General features: G+C 41.1%; 1 protein-coding gene across 1 annotated transcript; it reads left to right on the top strand.

Moving 5' to 3' along the window:
- Positions 1–480: 480 nt before the first annotated feature.
- DLEU7 (deleted in lymphocytic leukemia 7) lies at positions 481–25210 on the top strand. The gene is made up of 2 exons (XM_028161304.2): positions 481–939; positions 25004–25210. The coding sequence occupies exons 1-2, from the start codon at positions 481–483 to the stop codon at positions 25208–25210; spliced, it is 666 nt and encodes a 221-aa protein (XP_028017105.2).

Genomic DNA, 25210 nt, shown 5'->3' on the forward strand with positions numbered 1-25210 from the left:
AAGGGAGAGAGAAGAATCAGGCACCGCCTTCCTTTGTGAGCTTTTCTCTGGTTCTTTACACTTTCACTCCCAGGAGGGTCTTTTCTGTTCCTCCCACCCCCAGCCCCAGAGCGTTAATGGACATTGGCAAGCATCTTTCAAAGGAAATGGGGTGGGGTAATGCTGCAGACATGTATGCACAAAGCGGCACGTTTCCCCCGCGGGACCCCAGAGAGGAGGATGAATCAGAGCTCAGCATCTGGCTGATTTTCAAGTGCACGTGAAGCAGCGCTTCGAGCAGCCTGGATCGGAACAAGGCGATTTGGACTTGAAGCAAATGCACGGGCCAGCGCAGATCACTGACCGCGGGCCAGGGGCGGGGCCTGGAAGCCTGGGGGCCGCGGGTTAGGAAATGTGACCCAGGCGACCTCAAACACCCACCTCCTCCCTCGCTCGCTGCTCCACCTGCCCGCGGAGCGCACAGAGCCAGCCGAGGAGACGATGGCCAACCCCGCGCCCTTAGTGGCCTCCATCAGCCACCAAAGGTTGGCTTTGCAGACCCTGCAGCTCCTGCAGCAGGAGTGGGGCTGGGGGGACGGTCCGGGCGCCCGTGGAAATTCGCGCGACCCGGACCACGTGTCCGCCGCCCCAGCGCGTCGCTCAGGCCCAGGGCGGGCCCGGGCGGGGCTGGGGCGGGAGGAGGGCAGCGGAGGCCGGGGGTTGAGGAATGGGGGGCTCCGGGGACAGGCGAGCTCCCCCGAGGTAGAAGTAGTGCCAGGCGCCGAGGGGGGCGCGGAGCTGCTGCCCTGCCCCCAGGGCCGCGGGCCGGGCACCCTGGCCCGGATGGCGATGCGCAGCGCACTGGCCCGCGTGGTGGACTCGACCTCGGAGCTGGTCAGCGTGGAGCAGACGTTGCTGAGTCCCCTGCTGCAGGAGCGATCCTTCCCCGTCCACCTGAAGGTGAGTCTGGCCTCCAGCACCCTGCCTCGGGAGCCGGATTCCCCTGCTGGCGGGACTGCAGGACCCAGATGGAGACTGGGTGGGGTCACAGGATCCCAAGCTGAGCTGCTCCCCGCACCCGGGAGGGTGAGGGGGTGGGGCTAGGAGGAGGACTCTGCACTGGGGGCAGGGAACTCAGAGGGGAGGGTGAGGGGTGGGGGCGGAGGTGCCCACCTGGGGCCGCCTGATTGTGGAGCAGAGAAGCGGGAGAGGTCTCCGAAGGCCTCTGGAACTCCTTCCTCTCTTCCGACGTAGTAAATCAGCTTCCTGCTCCAGCTGAAGGCCCTTTCCACAGGCATGGAGGACAGCTCCCCTACTCCCTCTTCCAACTTAATAACCCTTCTTCCAGGGCCATAAATACACGCATTACGTCCCCACTGCCTTCTGTATGACAAAATCACCTACATTAATTTAAAGTCCTTTGACACTTATGAATCACAGTTATTTTTGCATACATAGAGTTTCCCACAGAGCTCAGGGACCTTACAGAGTCTAAATTCTCATAAGGAGAGGTAAGAGTGGGGTAGATCCCCAGTGTTGAAGCGTGAATTCTATTTTTTTTTTTATCATATACTTTATTTTTTTAAGTTTATTTTTATTGATTTCAGAGAGGAAGGGAGAGGAAGAGAGAAATAGAAACATCAATGATGAGAGGGAATCATTGATTGGCTGCCTCCTGCACGTTGGACTGAGCCCGCAACCCAGACATGTGCCCTTGACCAGAATCGAAGCTGGGACCCTTCGGTCCGCAGGCCAACACTCTATCCACTGAGCCAAACTGGCCAGGGCAAAGCGTGAATTCTAATGCTAACCTGCTAACTCAGGCACCTCATATTTGCAGAGTGCATTTTCTTCTTAAGATTCCCAACTGTCAGGAGACAGAGCAGCTGCCTCCCAGGCTGAGAAGGATCCTGGAATCCCCGGTCTGGGTTATAGTGTTGGTCTTGACATTAATTATCCTAACTGGTGGCTTAAGGTCACAATCTCTTTGAGGCCTTGTGGCTTTCTCCAGTTTTGACTTGGAGCATTGCATCATTCATTTCCCTGGGAGTCTGGCAGAAGGAACGGGGAAGGGGTGATGAAGAAAGCTTAGAGCACTTCTCAAGAATTGCTCTTCGGGCTTTACAAGCCAAGGTTTGGAAAAAAATTGCTACATATTAGATTGCATATCCACTGTAAAAGACTGATTTAAAAACCAAACATAATAAAGCATATCAGACCCCCAAATAAGCATTATTACTCTACATTAGGGTTTCTCAGTCTCTGCTTTATTGACATTTTGTGCTGGACAATTGTTGTGGGGGTTTGTCCTGTGCCTCTATCCAGTAGACGCCAGCGGCATACCTCCCTGCCTTCCTACCGCCCCCCCCGCCCCGACCTTGAGTTGATAAAACCAAATATTGCCAAATGTGTGTGCACGAGAGGGAAAGCTGGAATGCCTCCAGATGCGAAGCACTGCTCCATTCACCTTAGAAAATTAAAACATGAAGCTGCATTTCACCAGTGCTCTTGAGTTATGATGCACCTTTTTATGTACTTCCAAGAAATAAAAAAATCCTGCCAATTACTTTATGATAGACCTTCAATTGTAAGATAGTCTCATTTCAGAGATTTTTTTGAAGTGTGAAAAAATGTACATCTTAGAATTGATGAAATAGGAAGTATTGTATGATATTAGGAGCATATACAAGACATATAGGCTGGCAAAAGGAGAGGCTGAGTGACCAGTTTTACCTAAGGCGATCCTGGCAGGTTTCTTGTAGGCGGTACCTTTAAAAAAAGTGAATGTTTGCTCTCCAGGCATTAAAGGGCAAACACATTATAAGGGAACTGTATGATCTCAGACCCAGAAGCAATGCCAGGGTCTGGCTTTGGGGGATTAAAATTAGTTCACTATGGCAGAAGGCAAACAATGGCACGAAGGCAGAGAAACCTTCACCATAATAACAATGGGTATTTTGTAGTAGTTTACTCTTTTTTTATTGTTTAAAGTATTACATATGTCTCCTTTCTCCCCAATTGACCTCCCCCCCCACTACTCCCACACCCCAGGGAAGCCCCCATGGCCCCAGTGTCTATGTCCATTGGTTATGCTCATATGCATGCATACAAGTTCGTTCTCTGGTTGATTTCTAACACCCCCCCCCCCCCTTCTCTCTGAGGTTGGACGGTCTGTTCAGTGCTACCTTGTCTCTGGATCTATTTTTGTTCATCAGTTTATGTTGATCATTATATATCCCACATATGAGTGAGATCATGCGATATTTATCTTTCTCTAACTGGTTTATTTCGCTTAGCATAATGCTCTCCAGTTCCATCCATGCTGTTGCAATGGTAAAAGTTCCTTCTTTTTTATACAGCAGCATAGTATTCCATTGTGTAGATGTACCACAGTTTTCTAATCCACTCATCTGCTGATGGGCACTTAGGCTGTTTCCAAATCTTAGCTATTGTAAATTGTGCTGCTATGAACATAGGGGTGCATATATCCTTTCTGATTGGTGTTTCTGGTTTCTTGGGGTATATTCCTAGAAGTGGTATTACTGGGTCAAATGGGAGTTCCATTTTTAACTTTTTGAGGAAACTTCATACTGTTTTACTCAGTGGTTGCACCAGTCTGCATTCCCACCAGCAGTGCACGAGGGTTCCTTTTTCTCCTCATCCTGGCCAGCACTTGTCCTTTGTTGATTTGTTGACGATAGCCATTCTGACAGGTGTGAGATGGTACCTCATTGTTGTTTTGATTTGCATCTCTCAGATGATTAGTGACTTTGAGCATGTTTCCATATGTCTCTTGGCCTTCCTTCTGTAGGACCTCTTTCAAAGAGTGTCTATTTAGGTCCTTTGCCCATTTTTTGATTGGATTGTTTATCTTCCTTTTGTTAAGTTGTATGAGTTCCCTGTAATATTTGGACATTAAACCCTTATCTGAAATAGCATTGGCAAATATATTCTCCCATGCAGTGGGCTTTCTTGTTGTTTTGTTATGGTTTCTTTTGCTGTGCAGAAGCTTTTTATTTTGATATAGTCCCATTTGTTTATTTTCTTCTTAGTTTCCTTGCCCTAGGAGCTGTATCAGTAAATATATTACTATAACATATGTCTGATATTTTGCTGCCTATAGAGTCTTCTACGATTTTTATGGTTTCCCATCTTACATTTAAGTCCTCTAACCATTTTGAGTTTGTTTTTGTGTATGGAATAAGTTGGTGATCTAGTTTCTTTTTTTGCATGTATCTGAACAAGTTTTCCAGCACCATTTATTGAAGAGACTGTCTTGACTTCATTGTATGCTCTTGCCTCCTTTGTCAAATATTAATTGAGCATAATGGCTTGGGTCGATTTCTGAGTTCTCTGTTCTGTTCAATTGGTCTATATGTCTGCTCTTGTGCCAGTACCAAGCAGTTTTGAGAACTGTGGCTTTGTAATATAGCTTTGTAAAGATATCTGATATTGTGATCCCTCTAACTTTGGTCTTCTTTCTCAGGATTGCTGTGGCTATTAGGGATCTTTTTTTCTTCCAGATGAATTTTTGGAGAGTTTGTTCTAGTCCGTTGGTATTTTAATGGGATTGCATTGAATGTATAAATTGCTTTGGGTAGTATGGACATTTTAATGATGTTGATTCTACCAATCCATGAACATGGTATGTTCTTCCATTTGTTTATGTCTTCCTTTATCTCTTGTTTCAATGTCCTATAGTTTTCTGAGTACAGGTCTTTTACCTCCTTAGTTAAGTTGATTCCTAGGTATCTTCATTTTTTTGGTGCAATGTTAAATGGGATTTTTTTCTTTTTTTTTTTTTTTTTTTAGTTTCTTTTGTGTGAGTTCATTATTGGTGTATAAAAAAACCCATAGATTTCTGGGTGTTGATTTTGTATTCTGCTACATTGTCAAATTCATTTATTAAGTCTAGTAGTTTTTTGATGGACTCTTTAGGGTTTTCTATGTACAATATCATTTCATCTGCAAATAATGACAGTTTTACGTTTTCTTTTCCAATTTGGATGCCTTTTATTTCTTCTTCTTGTGTGATTGCTATGGCTAGCAGTTCCAGTACTATGTCAAACAGGAGTTGTATAAGTGGGCATCCCTGTCTTGTTTCTGTTCTTAGGGGAAATGGATTTAGTTTTTGCCTATTGAGTATGATGTTGGCTGTAGGTTTGTCATATAAGGCTTTTATTATGTTGAGGTATGATCCCTCAATTCCCACTTTGCTGAGAGTTTTTATCAAGAAAGGCTGTTGGATTTTGTCAAATGCTTTTCCTGCATCAATTGATATGATTATGTGATTTTTGTCTCTCGATTTGTTTATGTGATGTATCACATTTATTGTTTTGCTGATATTGTACCATCCTTGCATCCCCAGAATAAACCCCACTTGGTCATGGTGTATGATCTTTCTAATGTAATGCTGAATCCAATTTGCTAGAATTTTGTTGAGGATTTTAGCATCTATGTTCATCAAGGATATTGGCCTGTAGTTCTATTTTTTTGTGGTGTCTTTATCTGGTTTTGGAATTAGGGTAATGCTGGCTTCATGGAAAGAGCTTGGAAGTGTGCCTTCCTCTTGAATTTTTTGGAATAGTCTGAGGAGGGGAGGCTTTAGTTCTTCTTTGAATGCTTGGTAGAACTCCCCTGTAAAGCTGTCTGGACCAAGGTTTTTGTTTGCTGGAAGATTTTTTATTACTGCTTCAGCCTATTCAGGTTTTTTAATTTTTCCTGATTGAGTTTTGGAAGCTTGTATTTTTCTTGGAATATGTCCATTTCGTCTAGGTTGTTCATTTTGTTGGAATAGAGCTGTTCATAGTATTTTTTCATAATCCTTTGTATTTCTGTGGGGTTGGTTGTTACTTCACCTCTTTCATTTCTGATTTTGTTTATTTGGGTCCTCTCTCTTTGCTTCTTGGTGAGCCTGGCTAGAGGTTCATTAATCTTGTTTATCCTTCCAGAGAACCAGCTCTTGTTTTTATTGATCTTTTGTATTGATTTTTTGGTCTTTATGTCATTTATTTCCACTCTGATCTTTATTATTTCCTTCCTTCTGCTTATTCTGGGCTTTTCTTGTTACTCTCTTTCTAATTCTTTGAGTTGTAGGGTTAGATAATTTATTACCATTTTTTTTTCTTGTTTTTTGAGGTAGGCCTGTAGAGCTATGAACTTCCCTCTCAAGACTGCTTTTGCTGTGTCCCATAGATTTTGGATTGTTATGTTTTCATTGTCGTTTGTTACCAGGATGCTTTTTATTTGTTTTTTCATCTCTTTGGTACCCAATCATTGTTTAATAGCATGTTATTTAGCCTCCGAGTGTTTGATTTTTTTCATTGTTTTTATTGTAGCTCATTTCTAATTTTATGCCATTGTGATCTGAGAAGATGCTTGATATAATTTCTATCTTCTTGAATTAGAAGAGACTTTTCCTGTGTCCCAATATGTGGTCTATCTTTGAAAATGTCTCTTGTGTACTTGAGAAGAATGTACATTCTGTAGCTTTGGTGTGAAATGTTCTGAAGATGTCAATTAATTCCATCTGATCTAGTGTGTCATTTAGGATTGATGTTTCTTTGCTGATTTTTGTTTAGAGGATTTATCCAGTGGAGTCAATGAGGTATTAGAGGCCCCTACTATGACTGTATTGCTGTCTATCTTTGCCTTGATATCTTCCAGAAGTTTTTTATGTATTTGGGTGCTCCTATATTGGGTGCATATATGTTTACCAGAGTTATGTCCTCTTGTTGAATTGCTCCCTTTAGTATTATGACATGGCCTTCCTTATCTCTTATTATGGCCTTCACTCTGAGGTCTAACTTGTCAGATATAAGTGTTGCTACTCCAGCTTTTTTTTTTTCATTTCTATTTGCTGGAAATAGTTTTTTTCATCCCTTCACTATCAATCTGTGTGAGTCCTTTGTTCTGAGGTGGTTCTCTTGTAGACAGCAGATATATGTTTTCTTATCCATTCAGCTACCCTATGTCTTTTGATTGGAGCATTTAGTCCATTTACATTTAAGGTTATTATTGATAGGTACTTGTTTGTTGTCATTTTAATATTTTAAGCCTGTATTCCTTCTTCCCTTCCTATTTCTTCTTTTTACAGCAGTCTCTTTAGCATTTCTTACTTTGCTGGTTTGGTGGTAATAAACTCCCTTAACCCTTTTTTGTATGTGAAGCTCCTTATTTCCCCTTCAATTTTGAATGATAGCTTTGCTGGGTATAGTATTTTTATATTCAGTCCCTTGCTTTGCATCACTTTGTATATTTCATTCTATTCCCTTCTGGCATGATGTGTTTCTGTTGAGAAATCAGTTGATAGTCTTAAGGGAGATCTCTTAGAGGTAACTTTCTGTTTCTCTCTGGGAGCCTTTAAGATTCTTACTTTGTCATTGGTGTTTGCCAATTTAATTTTGATGTGTCTTGGTGTTGGTCTTTTGGGGTTCATCTTGTTTGGACCTCTGTGAACTTCTTGGACTTGTGTGAGTTTTTTCTTCCCAATATCAGGGGAGTTTTCTTTCATTATTTCTTCAAACAAGTTTTCTATTCCTTGCTCTGTTTCCTATCCCTCTAGTACCCCTATTATGCGGATGTTGTTTTGTTTTGTGTTGTCCCATAGCTCCCTTAGGCTCTCCTGATTTTTAAGGTCTTTTTTTCCAATTGCTGATTTGATTGGATGTTTTTTCCTACCTTGTCTTGTAGCTTACTGATTCAGGTCTTCAGCTTTTTCTAGTCTACCACCGATGCTTTCTATTGTGTTCTTTATTGCAGCTATGTCATTCTTCATTTATTCTTGGTTCTTCTTCATTTCCTCTTGATTCTTACACATGTTTTTGATTTTTGTCTTCCATCCTTATGACAATTGCTCTGAATTCTTTCTCTGACAAATTGCTTGCCTCCATTTCGTTTACTTCTTTTTCTAGTGATTCCTCCTTTTCTTTCATATGGGGGCTGTTTCTTTGTCTCCCCATTTTTGCTCCTCTCAGGGTGTCTGGTTATGTGGCTCACTCTCTACCACATTGACCAAAAAGCACAAAATACAACTTGACAAGATACCACACAGTGGGAAAAAGGATGAATGTATTCACAACACCAATAACCCTAAGTAAAGGTGACCACCAGAGAAAAGAGAATTAGAGGAGAGAAAAGAGTGCAAAAATGATATTGAGAAAAGGAAATAAGGTAAAAGAGAAAGCAAAAAGAAGAAAAAATAAGGGGAAAATATACATATATGGGGAGAAAACTCCAAAAAACCAACAACTAAACCAAAAAATGGAAACAAGAAACACCCCAAAAAAGAGGAGGGGAGCTCAATCTGAAGAGTCAGAGCTTTCCAGAAGGTAAGGTAAAGGAATTGAATGAATAGGGGAATGGCCATGATTCAGTATAGAGGAAGTAGAAAGAGAATGAGTGTATAAGAAGAAAAGTAAAAAACAAAATACTCAATTAAAAATAATAATAAATAATAATAATAAATATATATATTAAAAAGTATATATATATAATATAAATTCATATATATAAAAATAATAAAAAATTCCCCTTTCTTTAATCTATCTATATATTCATGTATTTTTGGAAAAGGAAAATAGAGTAGAGAACAGATAGGCCTGAGTTTGGTGAGTGAAACTGATTAAACTATTAGTAGAAGAAGAGAATAAGCGAAGAGAGGATAAACAAAAGCGTAAAATAAAAAAAAAAAACAAAAACAAACAATCAAACAAACAACAACAACAAGAAAAAAATTGACTAGCAAAGAAAGAGAAAAGAGAAGGGTGCATGGACTTGGAGCAGGGGAGAGGAAATTAGATATATGAGTAAGCCAATAGAGAATACTATAATAGTAATGCATCAATAAAGCAGATAAAGAAGATCAATTTTTAACAAGGAGTAAAAAGAAAGGAGAGAGAAAAACTAAAGCAGGAACAGGAGAAGAGAAACAGGATGAAAAAGGGGGAAGTGAGGAAGAAACGGTTGGCATAAAGGAATAAATGAGATAGAGTGAAATAACGATAAAAATATAGAATGTAGAACACTAATCCAAAAAATAATGAAAGCTTAAAATAATAATAATAATACTAATAATAATAATAATAATAAATAAAAAATAAAAAGAAAAAAATCAGTTTCTTAAGTAAAAGATAAAAAATAAAAAAGTGAAGTAATGAAGTTTATTCACTTCATCTGAGTTTTAATGTCTCAAGGGGCTGGTTTAAGACCCCTCTCTACTGTTCTGTCTGCCACGTCTCAGTTTCCTGTTAGGTAGTCAGCACCGTGTTTAGTTCCCCGAGATTCACTGCTCCTCTGTGTCAGACTCCACAGCCTGGGGCAGGCGGGATCAATCTGCCCGCTTTGTTTTCCTGCCTGCGTTCAGTCGTATTTACACAAGAGTCTATTTCTGACATGGCCTCTAGGTGGCAGTGTTTCTGTATTAGTTTCTGGGACCAAATGGCCCCTCCACACCCCCATGAGGGCTCCCTGGGGGTATTCAGAAATCTTGTTTCCCTGCTGAGCTCAAGGCTGGGTGCGGCTTCACTGCTAGGAGGGGTCTGGTCTTCAGGAGAAAAACGTTGGTTCAAGGTTGGAGGGATTAGACTGTCCCAGAGCTGACCTCCTGATCGCCTCTCCCTATTCTGTTTCCCAACTTCCACAAAACCACCTTCCCCTGCACTGCAGCCTTGGTAAATGTTTGTAATCGAAAGATCCTATGCACTGGGTTTAGCGAGTAAAAGCAAGGAAAATATAAAGACAGAGCAACCGTGCTGCTGTGTGTCTCCCCCCCTCAGCACACCGCCCCCCCAAATGCAATGCATCGGTGGTGCTGAACTTCAGGCTGCCTTTCTGACTGCAGCCTCCCATGGCTGTGGGCTTAGATCTAGAGTCCCAGCTGCCAGCAGCCCTGTAAACCCCTTCCACAGTCAAGCGCTACAGGGTCCCCAAGGGACGCGGACTTGGTGCAGCGCAGTCTCCCTCTGAGACTCTAGTCCAGGTTGTGTGCGTCTCTCCCTCCAGCCCAGAACCCTGATCCCACCTCTCTCCAGGTGACTGAAGTATGGTAGCAACTATACCTAGGTAAAAACTGCTGTTTGAATTTTAACCCTGTTATTCTGGCTTCTGCACGCACTTACTTGCTTAAACAATAGGGTAGTTACCTCAGCTTCCAGACTGAGACCTGGAGACTCACAAAGGTAATTTTCCTGTGCCTGTGGACCAGGACTACAGGAGATTGATTCCCACTGACTCAGTAGCTCCAGGAGTAGAAACTGTAGATAACCTTTAGAGATTACTAACTCTGCTTGATTCTGCTTTTGCAAGATAGGGCCACATTCCAATGTCCAGCAGGATATGGCTGGGAACCCCCCTGCGGGCTGTTCCCAGCATTTAGAATTTAGAATTTAGAACAAAGGAAAATTTTTGTGGTTTGGACCTTTAAAAGGACTGCCTACACCTGGGACAGTGCGGTCGTGTGGACTTCACCTGCGTGTGGTGCTCTCGCGGCCGTCCTGGCCAGTTCAATAAATCCTTACCTGCTTTTTTAATCAATCAGCAGTCTCCGGTGGTCTTATTTTGACTCCAGGGTTCAACCCCACAACAGCGACCTCTGACCTTTCTGTCCACGAATTGTCTCACCAGCTGTGTTTAATTCACGAATTCTGGGTGGATGTTATTCTATTCAGCTGTTTCTTCTATCTGCTCTGTGAGAAGGTGCAGGACCCATCTGCCTATTTGGCCACCATTTTGTCTCCCCCTGGACAAACTTTTTAGAGCCTGTGGCCAGGGAGGCTGGAGTCTTGGTGTTCATGGGTTCGCAGCCGAGGCAACTGGTCCCTGGCCGGTGTGGCTGTAGGGTCCCGGGTGGTGTCTGAGGTCTCCCCAGGTGGAGGTGAGGCTGAGCTCCCATCACAGCTGCTCTCCCCTTCAAGATGGCATCTTTACTCTTTTCTTAAAGAAACCAATCCTATCTAATAATAAACAAATATGCAAATTGACCACACCTCTGACACACCCACAAAGCCATGCCCATCATCCAATCAGAGCGAGCATGCAAATTAACCCAAACCAAGATGGCTACAGCCACAGAGAGCAAGGTTTCCTAGGTAACAGAGGAAGCCAAGCTTTCTGCCAGCCGTTGGAGGCCTAAGCCTCCACTCAAGCTACAAAGTTTCAATTATAGAAGGTAAACATTCAAACAAATGGCGGCAGAATGGAGCTTGAGAGAGCAGGCCAGGGTTGCCACCGGCAACAGGGGAAGCAAAGCTTTCCGCACACCCTGACCGGGCCCACCCGCTTAAGGCAACAAAGTTTCAATTATAACCCCAACACAAATGGCTGTGGGCCTCGGAGGGAGCCTCAGGCTTGGCTCTGCTCCAGGCTACAAAGTTTCAATTGTAGAAGGAAAATAAATTCCAGATACCAGGGCCTCCGCTTGCGTTGCCAGGGGGCTTGGCCCACCTGCAAACCACCACAGGCCCCTCACTCAGGCTGCCGCACACCCCAAGGGAACCCCACCCTGATCAGGGACACCCTTCAGGGCAAACCAGCTGGCCCCCACCCCTGTACCAGGCCTCTATCCTATCTAATAAAAGAGCAATATACAGATTGATCATCACTGCAACACACAATATAGCTGCCCCCATGTGGTCAAAGATCCTGCCCCCATGTGGACACAAGATGGCCACCACAAGATGGCCAGCAGGAGAGGGCAGTTGGGAGGCACCCGGCCTGCAAGGGAGGGCAGTTGAGAAGGACCAGGCCTGCAAGGGAGGGCAGTTGGAGGTGATCAACCCTGCAGGAGAGGGCAGTTAGGGGTGACCAGGATGGCAGAGGAGGGAAGTTGGGGGCAAACAGGCTGGCAGCAGAGTGGTTAGGGGGTGATCAGGCTGGCAGGCAGAAGCGGTTAGGGGCAATCAAGAAGGCAGGCAGGCAAGCAGTTGGGAGCCAGCAGTCCTGGATTGTGAGAGGGATGTCCGATCGGGCCTAAACGGGCAGTCGGACATCCCTTGAGGGGTCCCAGATTGGAGAGGGTACAGGCTGGGCTGCGGGACAACCCCCCCTCCGTGCACGAATTTCATGCACCGGGCCTCTAGTAATTTATATTCCTTTTGAACATTTAGAGTTTATCAAACATGTGCAAAGAAAAAACATGAAATAAGTTTCTTTGTGGTGGATAAAAAGTGCTTAATAGTTCTGAGTCTTGTTAAATTTGGTGGAGAAGATGAAGTTGACCAGTTTGACAAACTTTTTTTATAGCAGGAAACTGAGGCACGGAGAAATGTAAGACTTTGCTGAAGATCCTGCTTCTGGGAAGTGATGGCCTATGATTCAAACACGTTTTTATTGATTTTAGAGAGAGAGGAAGGGAGAAGGATAGAGAGATAGAAACATCAATGAGAGAGAAACATCAATCGGCTTCCTCCTGCATGCCCCCTATAAGGGGTCAAACCCGCAACCCGGGCATGTGCCCTGACTGGGGATAGAACTGGGGATCTCTTGGTTATGGATTGACAATCAACCACTGAGCCACACCGGCCGGGCCAAACATGGTTTTATGTGACTCTACCAAATCACAGTGCTAGCTTAAAGGGGTATTAAAAACATCACATTGAAATAAAGTATGTGAGAGTTTTTAGTTGACAGGGCACAGTCATGCATGCCGTGCACTGAACACCACTTGGAATGTAACAGTCACATTATAGACTCTTAGCTCCGGCTGACATAACAAAATGCCACAGACTGGGTGGCTTAAACCTCAAACATTTATTTTCTCACTATTCTGGAGACTAGGAAGTCCAAGATCAAGCAAGGTGGTAGTAAATTTGGTTTCTGGTGACGGCTCTCTTCCTGGCTTGTAGATGGCCACTTTCTCACTGTGTCCTCACATGGCCTTTCCTCTGTGCATGTGGAAAGAGAGAGATCTCAGATGTCTCCTCCTCCCCTTCTTCTTCTTCTTCTTCTTCTTCTTCTTCTTCTTCTCTCTCTCTCTCTCTCTCTCTCTCTCTCTCTCTCTCTCTCTTTTGGTTAATCCTCACTCGAGGATATTTTTTTCATTGATTTTCAGACAGAGTGTAAGGGAGGGGAAAGACACAGAGAGAAACATTGATGTGTGAGAGACACATCAATTGGTTGCTTTCTTCACGTGCCCTGACCTGGGCTGGGAGTTGAGCCTGCAATGGAGGCACATGCCCTTAACCAGAATCAAGCCGAGACCCTTCAGTCTATGGACAGATGCTCCAACTACTGAGCCAAACCAGCTAGGGCTCTTCTTCTTCTTAAAAGGACACCAGTCCTATTGAATCTGGGGCCAACTCTGACATAATTACCTCTCTAAGGGCCATATCTCAAAATACAGTCACAAGGGGGTTAGGTTTTCAATATATGCATTTTTTGGGTGGGGCAAGGCAGGAGGAGGTGGGGAGACAAAATTCAGTCCATAACACTGGGTGATTTGTGTGCCTCCTTCCATGATGGCGACTTTACATAGTGACAAAAAGTACCAGGCAAATGTAGGAAATCATTGTCAAACGAGTAATACTAGCAAGAATGCTTTAGGCACCTGCAACCTAAAGGGAGCATAGAAATGAGTGGGACACCAGAAGGAAAGTTAGGATTTAAAAACTCCCCAAAATGACCGACTCACATAGAGACTATTAAACGGCCAATTATGAAGTCACTGATTGAGTTTTGTCTGTCTTCCTTTGAGAGTTAAAAATATTTATAGTTGCCAAGAGTTCTTTCTGTTCTGAAGCAAGTTTCATGGAAACTATGGCTGTTGCCAACTTTCAGAGGCAAAATAACTTTCCTGACATTGCAAATTTAACTTGCCTGTGAGTTCTCAGTTTCATGTAGCTAATTTTGGTACCAATCATTCCATCACGTTTAGTAGTCTTCACTGTTTTTTCATTCTACAAAGCAAAGCCAGTGGTTAGGAAACCATTGGCTTTGGTTGCAGTCATTGTTGTAATGCTCTTTAATTAGTGGAGCCAGTTTCTGCAAATTTGAAAATTGTGTCTTCAAAAATTATCCACATACTCTTGAAGAAAAAAAAATGCTTATGGTCATATGATTAATAGCCACAGCCAGGAGGTTGCTATTGATTTGAGACAAAATTGTACTTCTATGTTTTAGAAAAAGGCCCAGGGATTGCTATCGAAGTAGCTTAATTATAGTTTGTAATTTCTTATTATGTGAATGATATGAGAATCAGGACATATAAACTTGCTGAAATTAAAATTTTGCAAAGGACATTGCAGAAAGGCCCTAAAGCAAAACTACTTGTGGAAATGCTGCCATGCTCTGTTTTACAGTTTGGGGTTTGCCTTGTGAGCATTCCTGAATCAAGTGCCTGTATCCATCACAAAGTGCTTTTCACAGACTTTTCTAATGAAAATGATGACGTACCCAAAGCACATGCATAAGGAACCTTAGTTACTTGTGGGGCATTGACACTGGGTACAGCACAAGTAAAAATCTTTAATTTCCTGTGGATGAGAGACGTTTTATGGTGAATGGCAGACACGTTGGTTCTTCATTGGGTGTTTTATTAGTGTGTAATCACATATCTACTTGAGATTGATCTGGGTTTCAGGTAACTGGTGCCTGATATGGGCCCTGTGAATTTGTAGCTCAAAGCCAGATGTTGATGACACAAGTGAAGTTGGGGCAATTTGAAGCATACTGATCCTGATAGTATGGTTTTCATGACATCTCTCTACATAGAGGAACATTCTCATTTTATGTACACATCCAGTTGGAGGGTTGTAAGGGGTTTGGGGAGAGGATTTGTGTTCCTTTGTAGTGCCTAGCACTGGGTGGCTTTAATGGAGAATGTTCTGCTGGCCATGCTGACGCTCATTACAGCCAGGCCCCATGACAGAAAGCAGGGGAAAAGCTCTTTCTTTCTTTACTACTCTCTGTAGAGGACATTAGGAATTCAGGGAGAATGAGAGGGGGGAAAAGTGAGAAGAAACAAATTTGTGGAAGCCATTGTAAGACAATATAGCTCAAGATGTGACTGTTCTGAAAAGAACCAACTTATTTTAAAGCCAGTGGTTAAGGGAATATGAACTGATTTATGGTTCATGTAAATCTAGAACTAATTTTGAAGGTGACATAATAGGAAAACAACAGTAACTGTCCTAGTGGATTGTGTAAAAGTTGTCTGCATTTTGGAACCTATAAAGTCATATTGTGTTTTGAATTTATTATCCATTGGTATTGGTTTCAGGAAATAAGCTTTGAAACTGACTTGTGCAGCCAGATTCTTTTTGCTTTCAAGCCTTAAGTTTTATTTTCAGTAAGAAGCTAAAAAAAAAAAAAAGCTTAGCTTTTCTTCCCAGTTTGGACTTTGCAGGTGCATGAAAGTTGCTCAAGGGTTCCAGATGTGCACATTCTAAATAAACACAATGCATAATGTGGAAAAGTACAAGAGTGGTGGTTTTTCTAAGAGACCTCCCTTACACTGGATAGGAGAGAACAGAGCAGAGGAAGGGGGAGCTCCAGCTTTACATGGGGTGCAGAAGGTTTCATGTCTTGAATATCTTCCAGATGGCCAACCTCTCTCAATTATGTTGCAGGAAAGAAGGATGGGCCAGCAGGCTAATATGCAGTTTAGATGTGTCCAAGGCCGATTGGAGTGTTGTAACCCTCATAACACTCCGTTAACCTTAAAAAACAGTGTGACTACGGCCAAAAGAGAAAAATGCAACAATTCACTTGTACACATTTGTGTTTCATCGCCAGAGTTAGTTTGGGGCCTCCTCCGCTTGCTCCCATGGTGCCCCTGTTCATCCCCCTGTGGCATCCAGAGCTCCATCGTCCCTGTTTGCCTGTCTGTCTCCTGTCCTGGACGGTGCGCTCCGCTGTCTGAGTCATCAGGCAGCTGGCCCGGGTTCTGATTTGAGGCAGGTTTTTGCAGAACATTTAAATTTGAAATGGAGACCAATGCCAGCTCTGTCACTCATTTGCTGTGTGATTTAGGCACATCATTGGATCTCGCCAAGCCGCATTTCTTTGAGTGAGACAAGGTGCAGAGGTGCCTCGCTTGGAGCTTGGCGCCTCCTACAGTCGGTGCTCAGGCTCGTGGGGCCAGACAAGTGTTCTTAAAATGCTGGTTTGCCATGTTGCTCTCATGCTTGGAAGTCTCCAGGGAATTTACTGGGGCACTCGCAGCTTTTCACACGAGCTTATATCCTGATTCTCTGTTATTTTCAGACTGATCTCCTCCCAGTCCCAGCCCCTAGTTGACTTTAGGCCTTTGCTTATGTTATTCATTCTAATTGCAGGGGCCATCTCTTTTCCTTATGAATCAAATACTGCGTTTCTCAACACCACCTATCTTATAGTGTCTGTACAATCCTCCCAACCTAACATTTCTCTGATGCCTCGTCCAAACCTTCATGCCCTTGGCAGCACCTGATGGCCTCAACTGCATTAAATTTTTTTTTATTGTGGTAAAAAAATGCATAACACATTTTAAGTGTATAGTTCACTAGTGTCAAGTACATTAACATTGTTGTGTAAGCAATGTCCATAACTTTTTCATCTTGCAAATCTGAAACCCTATACCTATTAAACAGCAACTCCCCATTTTCCTCTCCCCCCAGCCCTGGCAACTTCCATTCTACTTTCTGTTTCTATGTATTTGACTACTCTAGATACCACATGCAAGTGGAATCATATGGTATTTGTCTTTTTTTTTTTTTTTGGTGTGATTTGTTTCATTTAGCATTATGTCCTCAAGGTTAATTTATGTTGTAGCATAAGTCAGAATTGCATTCATTTTTAAGGCTGAATAGTATTCCATTGTATGTATATACCACATTTTGTTTATCTATTTATGGATACTTGAGCTGCTTCCACCTCTTGGCTATTGAGAATAGTGCTGCTATGAACATGGGTTTGCAAATAGCTCTTAGAGATCTTGCTTTTAATTCTTTTGGATATATACCCAGAAATGGAATTGTTGGACCATATGTTAATTTCATTTTCACTTTTATTGAGGAACCTCTATTCTGCTCTCTATAATGGTTGCTTGATGTTACCTTCCCACCAGCAGTGCACAAGGGTTCCACTTTTTTCACATCCTTACTAAAATTTATTTTCAGTTTCTTTTTATGGTAGCCAGCCTAACAGATGTGAGGTGAGCTCAACCACTCTTTCTGAGCCTAAATTTAATTGTGCGTGACAGCTCTACTGAACAATTTAAATAGTTTCATATCACCAATTAGATTCCAAGTTTCTGTGGAACATATTTTTCTTTTCTTCCTTTCCTTCCCCTCCTTTCCTTCTTACTGACCTTCCATCTAGCAGAGCACTTCACTTATAACCTTAGACTGATGGAGTGCTTTATAAATACAATGAGTTTGCAAATCTATGGGCTAATTTGATATTCACATCTTTCCATGTGGCAGTTATTATTGTTTCCATTTTACAGATGAGAAAACGGAATATCCCATAGATAAAGTGTCTTGTCCACAGATGGCCTATCAGAGGCACAGAACCAGGGCTCTGATAGCAAGTCCAGTGCTTGTGCAGGAATGAGCTCTGCTGCCTCAGGGTCTTTGTAGCTGCCTGAGGCTGCATGCCCTACCTCACATCTATAAAGTCCCTTTGGCCGTGTAGGGTAATATGCTCCTGGGTTCTGAGGACTAGGACATGGGCATATTTGGGAAGCCACATGGCAGATTTCAGCTAAACATTGGAAGAAATGTTCTAAAAACTAGAGCCATGGGTTGCCTCCTAAGCACATGAGTTTCTCTAGTGCAACCAAGATAATTTTGGACAACCACACATCAAGTATGCTATAGAAAGGATTCACACATTAGAAGGACTTTTATATGAACCTAGTGCATTGCTTAGATTATGAGTCTAGAAATGTCTGTTCCTATATAGGATTGGGTTTTTGTGTATTTTTACTATAGCCCTCATCACATTTCACTGGACATTGGTATATATGCTCTATGTGTCTCATTCTCCTTACCAGTTTACAAACTTTTTAGAGAACAAGTACTATATCTTACTGCCTTTATTTTTATTTATTTTTCAGTTAGAATTGGCATTTAATATTATTTTATATTAGTTTCAGGTATACAGCATAGTTGTTAGACATTTATATAAGTTATGAAATGATCACCCTACACAGTTATTGCAATATTATTGACTATATTTCCTATGCTGTACTTTATATCTCTGTGACTATTTTGTAACTACCAATTTGTATTTCTTAATCCATTGACCTTTTTTACTCATTCCCTCAACCACCACCCCCGCCCCCAAAATCTGGCAACCATCAATTTATTCTCTGTATCTATGTATTTATTTGTTTTGTTTGTTCACTCATTTTATTCTTTAGATTCCACATGTAAGTGAAATCATATGGTATTTTTTTTTCTCTGACTTACTTCACTTGGCATAATACCCTCTAGGTCCATCGATGCTGTTACAAATGATAAGATTTCATTCTTTTTTATGGCTGAGTAATATTCCATTGTATATATGTACCACATCTTCTATTTCCAATCGTCTATTGATGGACACTTAGGTTGCTTCCATATCTTGCTATTGTAAATAATGTCACAATGAACACAGCGATCCATATATCTTTTCAAGTTAGTGTTTTCACCTCATACCTGTCAGAATGGCTATCATCAGTAAATCAACAAACAACAAGTATTGGCGAGGATGTGGAAGAAAGGGAACCCTCATGTATTGTTGATGTAATTGCAAATTGTTGTAGCTACTGTGGAAAACAGTCTGGAGGTTCCTCAATAAATTAAAAATAGAACTAATTATGACCCAGAAATTTTACTTCTGGGGTATTTATCCAAAGAAATACATATCTTACTGTTTTTTATTCAGTGTAGTCAATCAGATAGTGGTGACTTGATATAAAATTAGCTGATTCATTAACTGAGTCAAACAAGCTGAGGCCATTATTCCAGTATGTTCAGTTACTACCTCACTTTAAAATGTAATTGCTGGCCATCAGTTTGGACCATTGTAGCAATCAATACATTTCGTATCCAGACTCTGAAATTACATAAGGCTTTAGAAGTTCCAAAACCGCTTTTAGATTGCTCAGCTATAATGTTCTAATTCTGGCAATGTACCCAAATCCCAGTGTAGGATATTACATCATTTATGGAAGCACCTGGGACTTGCTAAATAAAGATGCTGGGAGGATATGCTCTACCATTGAGTAGAAAGCACATAAGTTAAATCATCACCAATACTGATCATGTGAATTTCTACTGAAAGCCAATGAGCCCTGAATATGCTATTGTCTCAACACTGTGACTTGTGGCCCCACCTTATACAGCAGAATCATTAGAGGTTTGGGTGGAGGCCATTGTGACTGGATCCATAGTTGGCCTTCAGACCTTCCAGAAAGGAAGAGAAGCAACCACTTGCTTTATTTTTCCCTTCCCTGGCTTAAGAGTCCATGGAAAGCTATTCCTATTAATTTGTTTTCTTTGACTGTTAATATATTTGAGAAAGGATTAAAAGGAAATACTGTACTAAAATAGTAAAATAAAGAGACTTTGCAAAGCTTGCCAGAGATTTGAAGTTTACCCAGGACCTCAGGGATCAGTACAGCCAAGCAGTAGAATTTTATTTTATGTATAATTTCTCCAAACGATGCCTTCTTTGATTCTTTACAGTAAGTGTGAAATTGACTACATATATTAGGCCCACAAATATATTTTAAGGGCATTTTCATCTTCTCTGAGTGATGAATGCCTTTGCAGACTGGCTAATAGGCACATGTCCGCACACATCCCAGTGGTTCCTCCTATTTTGAATTTCCTTTTGCAAGTTGTCTTTGATCCTCCCACTTTGTACTTAGAGTTGGATCACTTCTGTAAAGCAAGTGGACAATTTTCCTTGATGTGGATCTATGGGAAGTAGTCCAGAGTCATTTTTCCCAGACTTTCCCATTCCCAAGCAATGTGCTCCAACAATATAGATAGATTGCCCTATAAACTATGGGACAGATTATCTAAGTAGCCCCTTGATACCTTCTGAGAAAAAATGAGTAGCACACAATGGCAGGGAAGCAAGAATGCTTTAAAGAGAAGAAACCGAAGAGTGTGGTAGCCTGTGAAGCCTTGAGTAAAGGGCCTGTAGCATGTTTAGTTTTCGATCCTACAGCTAGCTCACACTGGGGTCCTACTGCCATTGTCTGCTGAATTGAAGAAATGGATGTTTGTTTTGTTTCTTGGAAGATGTTCTCTATTAAACATTTTGCCAGAAACCCAGGTTCTTCTCACCTAAGTGACAGTGTTTGTTTGTTTTTCTATTTTTTGTTATTGTTTTTTAGGGGGAGGGAAAGCTTTATTTATTTTTTTAAATCTTCACCCAAGGATATGTTTTTGATTTTAGACAGAGGAAGAGAGACAGAGGAGAGAGAAAGAAAGAAACATTGATGTGAGAGAGAAATATCTATCAGTTGCCTCCTGCATGTGTTTCACTCAGGAATTGAACCTGCAACCTTTTTGGTGTGCAGGACGATGTTCCGACCGAGCCACCTGACCAGGGCATAGTAACAAAGTCATTACTAGGGAGAAGAATAACTTTGTTTTTCTATTCAGAATTAGGAAGAAAACTCTAGTTCATCATCAAACATTGGTTCATTGTTTAGTTCTACCTTTTATTTTCTTTTGAATTATTTATTTTCTTTTCCTGAATTATTGAGTTGAATTCTTAGCTCATGGTTTTTCAGTGATTATTCTTTAGTTACATAAGCATTTAAGTCTAGCATTTCTCACTGTAGCCATATCCCATAAATGTGTGTTATAGTATTTTCATAATTGTTCAGTATAAAGTATTTTAAAATTTCAAATTTTTTTTCACTGAACTATGAATTATTTACAAGTAGATTGTTAAGTAATACATGTTTTGGGAAGATTATCTATGTTACTGATTTCTCATTTATTGCACTGTGATTTGTATAACAGACTTTTTTATATTCATTGAGATTTGCATTGTGGCGTATTATAATATAGTCAGCATTCATAGATATTTTATATATTTTTGAGAATCTACCTATATCAGTGGTCAGCAAACTCATTAGTCAACAGAGCCAAATATCAACAGTACAATGATTGAAATTTCTTTTGAGAGCCGAAAACCGACTTCTGCGCATGGGCCACGAAGTTTCAATCGCACTGTGGAAGAGCCACACTCAAGGGGCCAAAGAGCCGCATGTGGCTCGCGAGCTGCAGTTTGCCGACCACTGACCTATATAATAGAGGAATATGCAAATTAGCCTGGATGCTGTAACATCACGACCGAAACAGCAGGGATGATGTAACATCACGACCGAAACAGCAGCCAATTCCTGAGGCTGCATGGTGCCCGGCTGGAATGAGGGACCTCAGGCCACGCCCTCCACCCCGCGGGGCTTGATGGGGACTTCAGGCCGTGCCCCTTGCCCCATGGGGCTTGATGGGAGACCTCAGGCTGTGCCCCCCTGCCCCAGTGCCGGGCCAGGGGACCTCAGGCCGCGCTCCCTGCCCCAGGGTCAGGCCGGGGGACTTGAGGCTGTTCCCCCCAGCCCGGCGGGGCTTGACAGGGGACCTGAGGCTGCACCCCTCACCTGGCAGGGCTTGACAAGGGACCTGAGGTTGTGCCCCCCGCCCAGAGTGGCTTGACAGGGGTGGAACCGGCTGGGTCTGGGTCTCACCCAATGTGGGTGGGGCTGACCGGGTCTGAGTCTCCTGCGTTTTCGAAGCACGTGCAGGTGGTGGGTGGGGACTTGACTCTAGGTCCCATGGCGTGCCCCAGGCTCTGACAGGACGGAGATTTTCATATACATTTTATTAATTTTCTTTCATCTTAGACACTTCTATTATAGAGAAAGGGCAAATAGCAATATTAAAATATTTCCTCTAATTAATTCCCTTTTGATGTGCACAAATTTTGTGCACCGGGCCACTAGTAATGTATATTTGCTTATCTCCACTGGACCAAGGTTGTGATTAATGTTTCAATCTTTTCTCTCCAGGCTGATTGTTATGTTGTTTGATCTGTCAGGTTCTGAAAAAGCTGAACTAAAATGTCTCTTTGAATGTAAATTGAAGTTATCATAGTAGGCATACACAAGTACAAAACTGTTATATCTTCTTAGGGGAATAATCTCTTCTATTAATTGGTGTTTATTTTATACTTAATAATGATTTTTCTGGCTTTATTTGGGCTTCTCTGCTTGGCATATACATATGTTAGTATTCAATTACTTTCAATCTTTAGGTACTTTTCGTTTTAAAGTTTTTTAAAAAGCATATAGATTTTTTAAATGCAGTCTGGTTACCACTATATTTCAAAGGTGTCTTGTTTGGTGCTTTCTATTCACCTTGCTTTATGTTTGTGTACTTTTTCATGTTTACCTTTATAGATAGGACCAATAAAGTTTTAATGTACCTTCCCCCTGCTAATTCTGAAGTTGTATGTATTATTTCTCTACTTTAATAATGATGCTTACATTTCTCATGTACATAATTTAAAAATCTGAAATTTATCAATTTTTCCACCTTTCTCTTGAATAAATGCAATACTTTAAAATATTTCTTCATCCTACATGTTACTACTATTCAGCATTTTTGAACCATCTTGCTTTTGTAAACTCCAAGTTAGTTGTTATGATTTTTGTTTCGAACAATCAATTCTTTAGCTTTATATCATATTTTTATGTTTCTTCGTTCACTGTTGCTTCTTATATCTCATTCTTTCCTTCTACATTGAATTTCCTCTTTCTGAATTATATCTTAAGGAAGATCTGACAGTGAGAGTCTATTTGCAGTAACCCCTTTTGTCCTTCTAAATGAAGATATATTTATTTTGCCCTAATAGTTTACTTAGATTAAAAAAAAATTCTAGGTTGAAAGTTTTTTGGCAATATTATTCTATTTTTTTTCTATGTTCAATTGTAGTTTAGAAGTTCATTATCTGTCTTGTCATCCCTTAAAACATGTTTGTCTATTTTCTCTGGTTACTTTTAAGAGCAGTTTTGCCTTAATGAGTTTATATTTGTGTCTCATTTAACTTACTCTGTACAAGGCTTGTTTTATTTCCTGAATCTAAGGATTCATGTTTTGGATCAGATTTGGATAATCTTATAATGATTCTCTTGTCTCTTCTGGAAATGCATTTGTTGTACTTCAGCGTTCTATCATCCATGTTGCTTAACCTCTCATTCATATTTCCCATGTCTTTAACTTTTTCTTTTTTGAGTTGTCTAGTTTTGTTATTTTTCCTTTTTAAAAATTTATCTTTATTGTTGAAAGTATTACAGTATTACAGATGTCCCCTTTTTTCCCATTAGACCCCCTCTACCCCATACCCACTCCTCCTTGTTCTTCACCCACTATTGTCTGTGTCCATGGGCTATGTATATATGCATATAATTCCCTGGTTAATCTCTCCCCATCCTTCCACCCCATCTTCCCTCTGTTTATTTTGTATTCTGGGCAATTTTCTCACATTTATCATCTTGTTTACTATTTTTCACTTCCGATGTATTTATTCAAGTGTTTAAACTGTCCATTGAGTATTTAATTTGTCATGATAGTTGTCATTTCTAGAAGTTGTATTTGGTTCTTTTTCAAGCCTGATTTTTCTTAAAACATTTTTGATTCCTTCTTTTATATCTTTAATCATTTTAAGCATGTTTTATAGTTTATATTTGAAACTTTTGTAATTTAATATTGCCCTGCATTGTATCTGCTATATCATGGTGAATTGTATTTTAAATTTCATATACAGAGCTTGTCTTTGAGAGAGCTTTATGGGAATACCACAGTGGGGCGTGGGTTGTGGACATGTTCTGTGGAATAGGTTTTTGTTTGCTTTTCCTTGTGTCCATGGATATTTCAGCCCAGTTCCAATTTTGAAGTTAATTTCTTAGCATGAGTGTTCCCAGACATGTATATGGTATAGAGGGCAACTCCAAACTTAAACTTTTGTGTAGTACAGGTCCATGGTTACACATTCTTGGGAAAACTTGACCCTCATCCTAAACTCAGTTTAAGAGAGAGACTGATTTTCTTTTTCTGATGGGTATTGGCGGGCAGTTAAAGTAATCTACTTTTCTTTTATTTCTGGCTCTAGGGGATTTCCATTACTTTCCTGCAAGTGCAAAAAGGATGTTTGTTCTATTTTATTTAGCATTCATTTAGTAGCAAGAGGTTTTGAAGAAAATAAACATGCCATGTTGCCAGACCCAGAAGTCTGTGGGAAATCATCTCCATTTATTTTAAAATAAACCGTATAATGTGGAGTAATTTCAGATATGAAACATTTTTAGATTAAAAATCTATTTACTTACTTCCTTGTTTTAAAGCACCTAGGAACTATTTTTTCTAAATTTTCACTGGAAATTTCTTGAGACCCTGTTCAATCCTAAATCCTATATTGGAAACTTGAAGAAAGTGAGTACGGAATAACAGGAACAGAGGCTATTTGTGTATTTGTCAAAGCTCTGTTAGGAACAAATAACAGAAACTCAACTTCAAATGGTTTAAGTAAAAAGGGATAATTGTTGACTCATATAAACAAAAAATCCTGGGGTTTATTTACATACGGCTAAGTTGACATGTTCAGAAAATGTTATTAGAATCAGTCTTTTTAAATTTCTTGGGTCTACTTTTCTCTGTGTTGGCATCATTGTACTTTGGATTCTCCCCTGTGGTAGCAAGATATTTTCCAACAGCTTCAGTTAAAAAGTTTCTCTTTCCCAGTCTAGAAAATATTCTGGGACTGTGGCTTATTGGCCTGTGTTGAGTCACCTGTCCATCCCTAACCAGTCCAAGTGGCTGAGGCATGATATGCTCTGATTAGCCTAGTCCCTGGAGTTGTGGCGTGGGGTCAGCTTTGGTCAAACCACACAGGCTGAGAATGGAGGAGAGTAGTTCTCTGGGAGAGAAGTCAGAGTGCTGTCATCAGAAGAGATGGGGATGGAAGCTGGGTACACAAAGTATAAAACAAATGTCCTCAACAATCCGTCTAATTGCTTGTTGGTTTTTGCTGTTCCTTTCAGGACAGTGTTGAGTTTAGAAACATCTGCAGTCATCTGGCTCTACAGATCGAAGGACAGCAGTTTGACAGAGATTTGAATGCTGCTCACCAATGTTTGAAGACAATAGTTAAGAAGTTGATTCAGTCACTTGCTAACCTTCCTTCTGATGCTCATGTGGTAGCCTGTGCTTCTTTGAGACAGATCTTACAGAATCTCCCAGACATATGA

Source organism: Eptesicus fuscus, chromosome 8 (assembly GCF_027574615.1).
Source record: "Eptesicus fuscus isolate TK198812 chromosome 8, DD_ASM_mEF_20220401, whole genome shotgun sequence".
In the NCBI taxonomy this organism is placed as follows: Eukaryota; Metazoa; Chordata; class Mammalia; order Chiroptera; family Vespertilionidae; genus Eptesicus; species Eptesicus fuscus.

Bases quoted from the DNA above. Each gene is read 5' to 3' on its own strand.
- DLEU7 (XM_028161304.2), top strand. From the start codon at position 481: ATGGCCAACCCCGCGCCCTTAGTGGCCTCCATCAGCCACCAAAGGTTG. The intron at 940-25,003 runs GTGAGTCTGGCC...TGTTCCTTTCAG, and splicing joins CCTTCCCCGTCCACCTGAAG to GACAGTGTTGAGTTTAGAAA.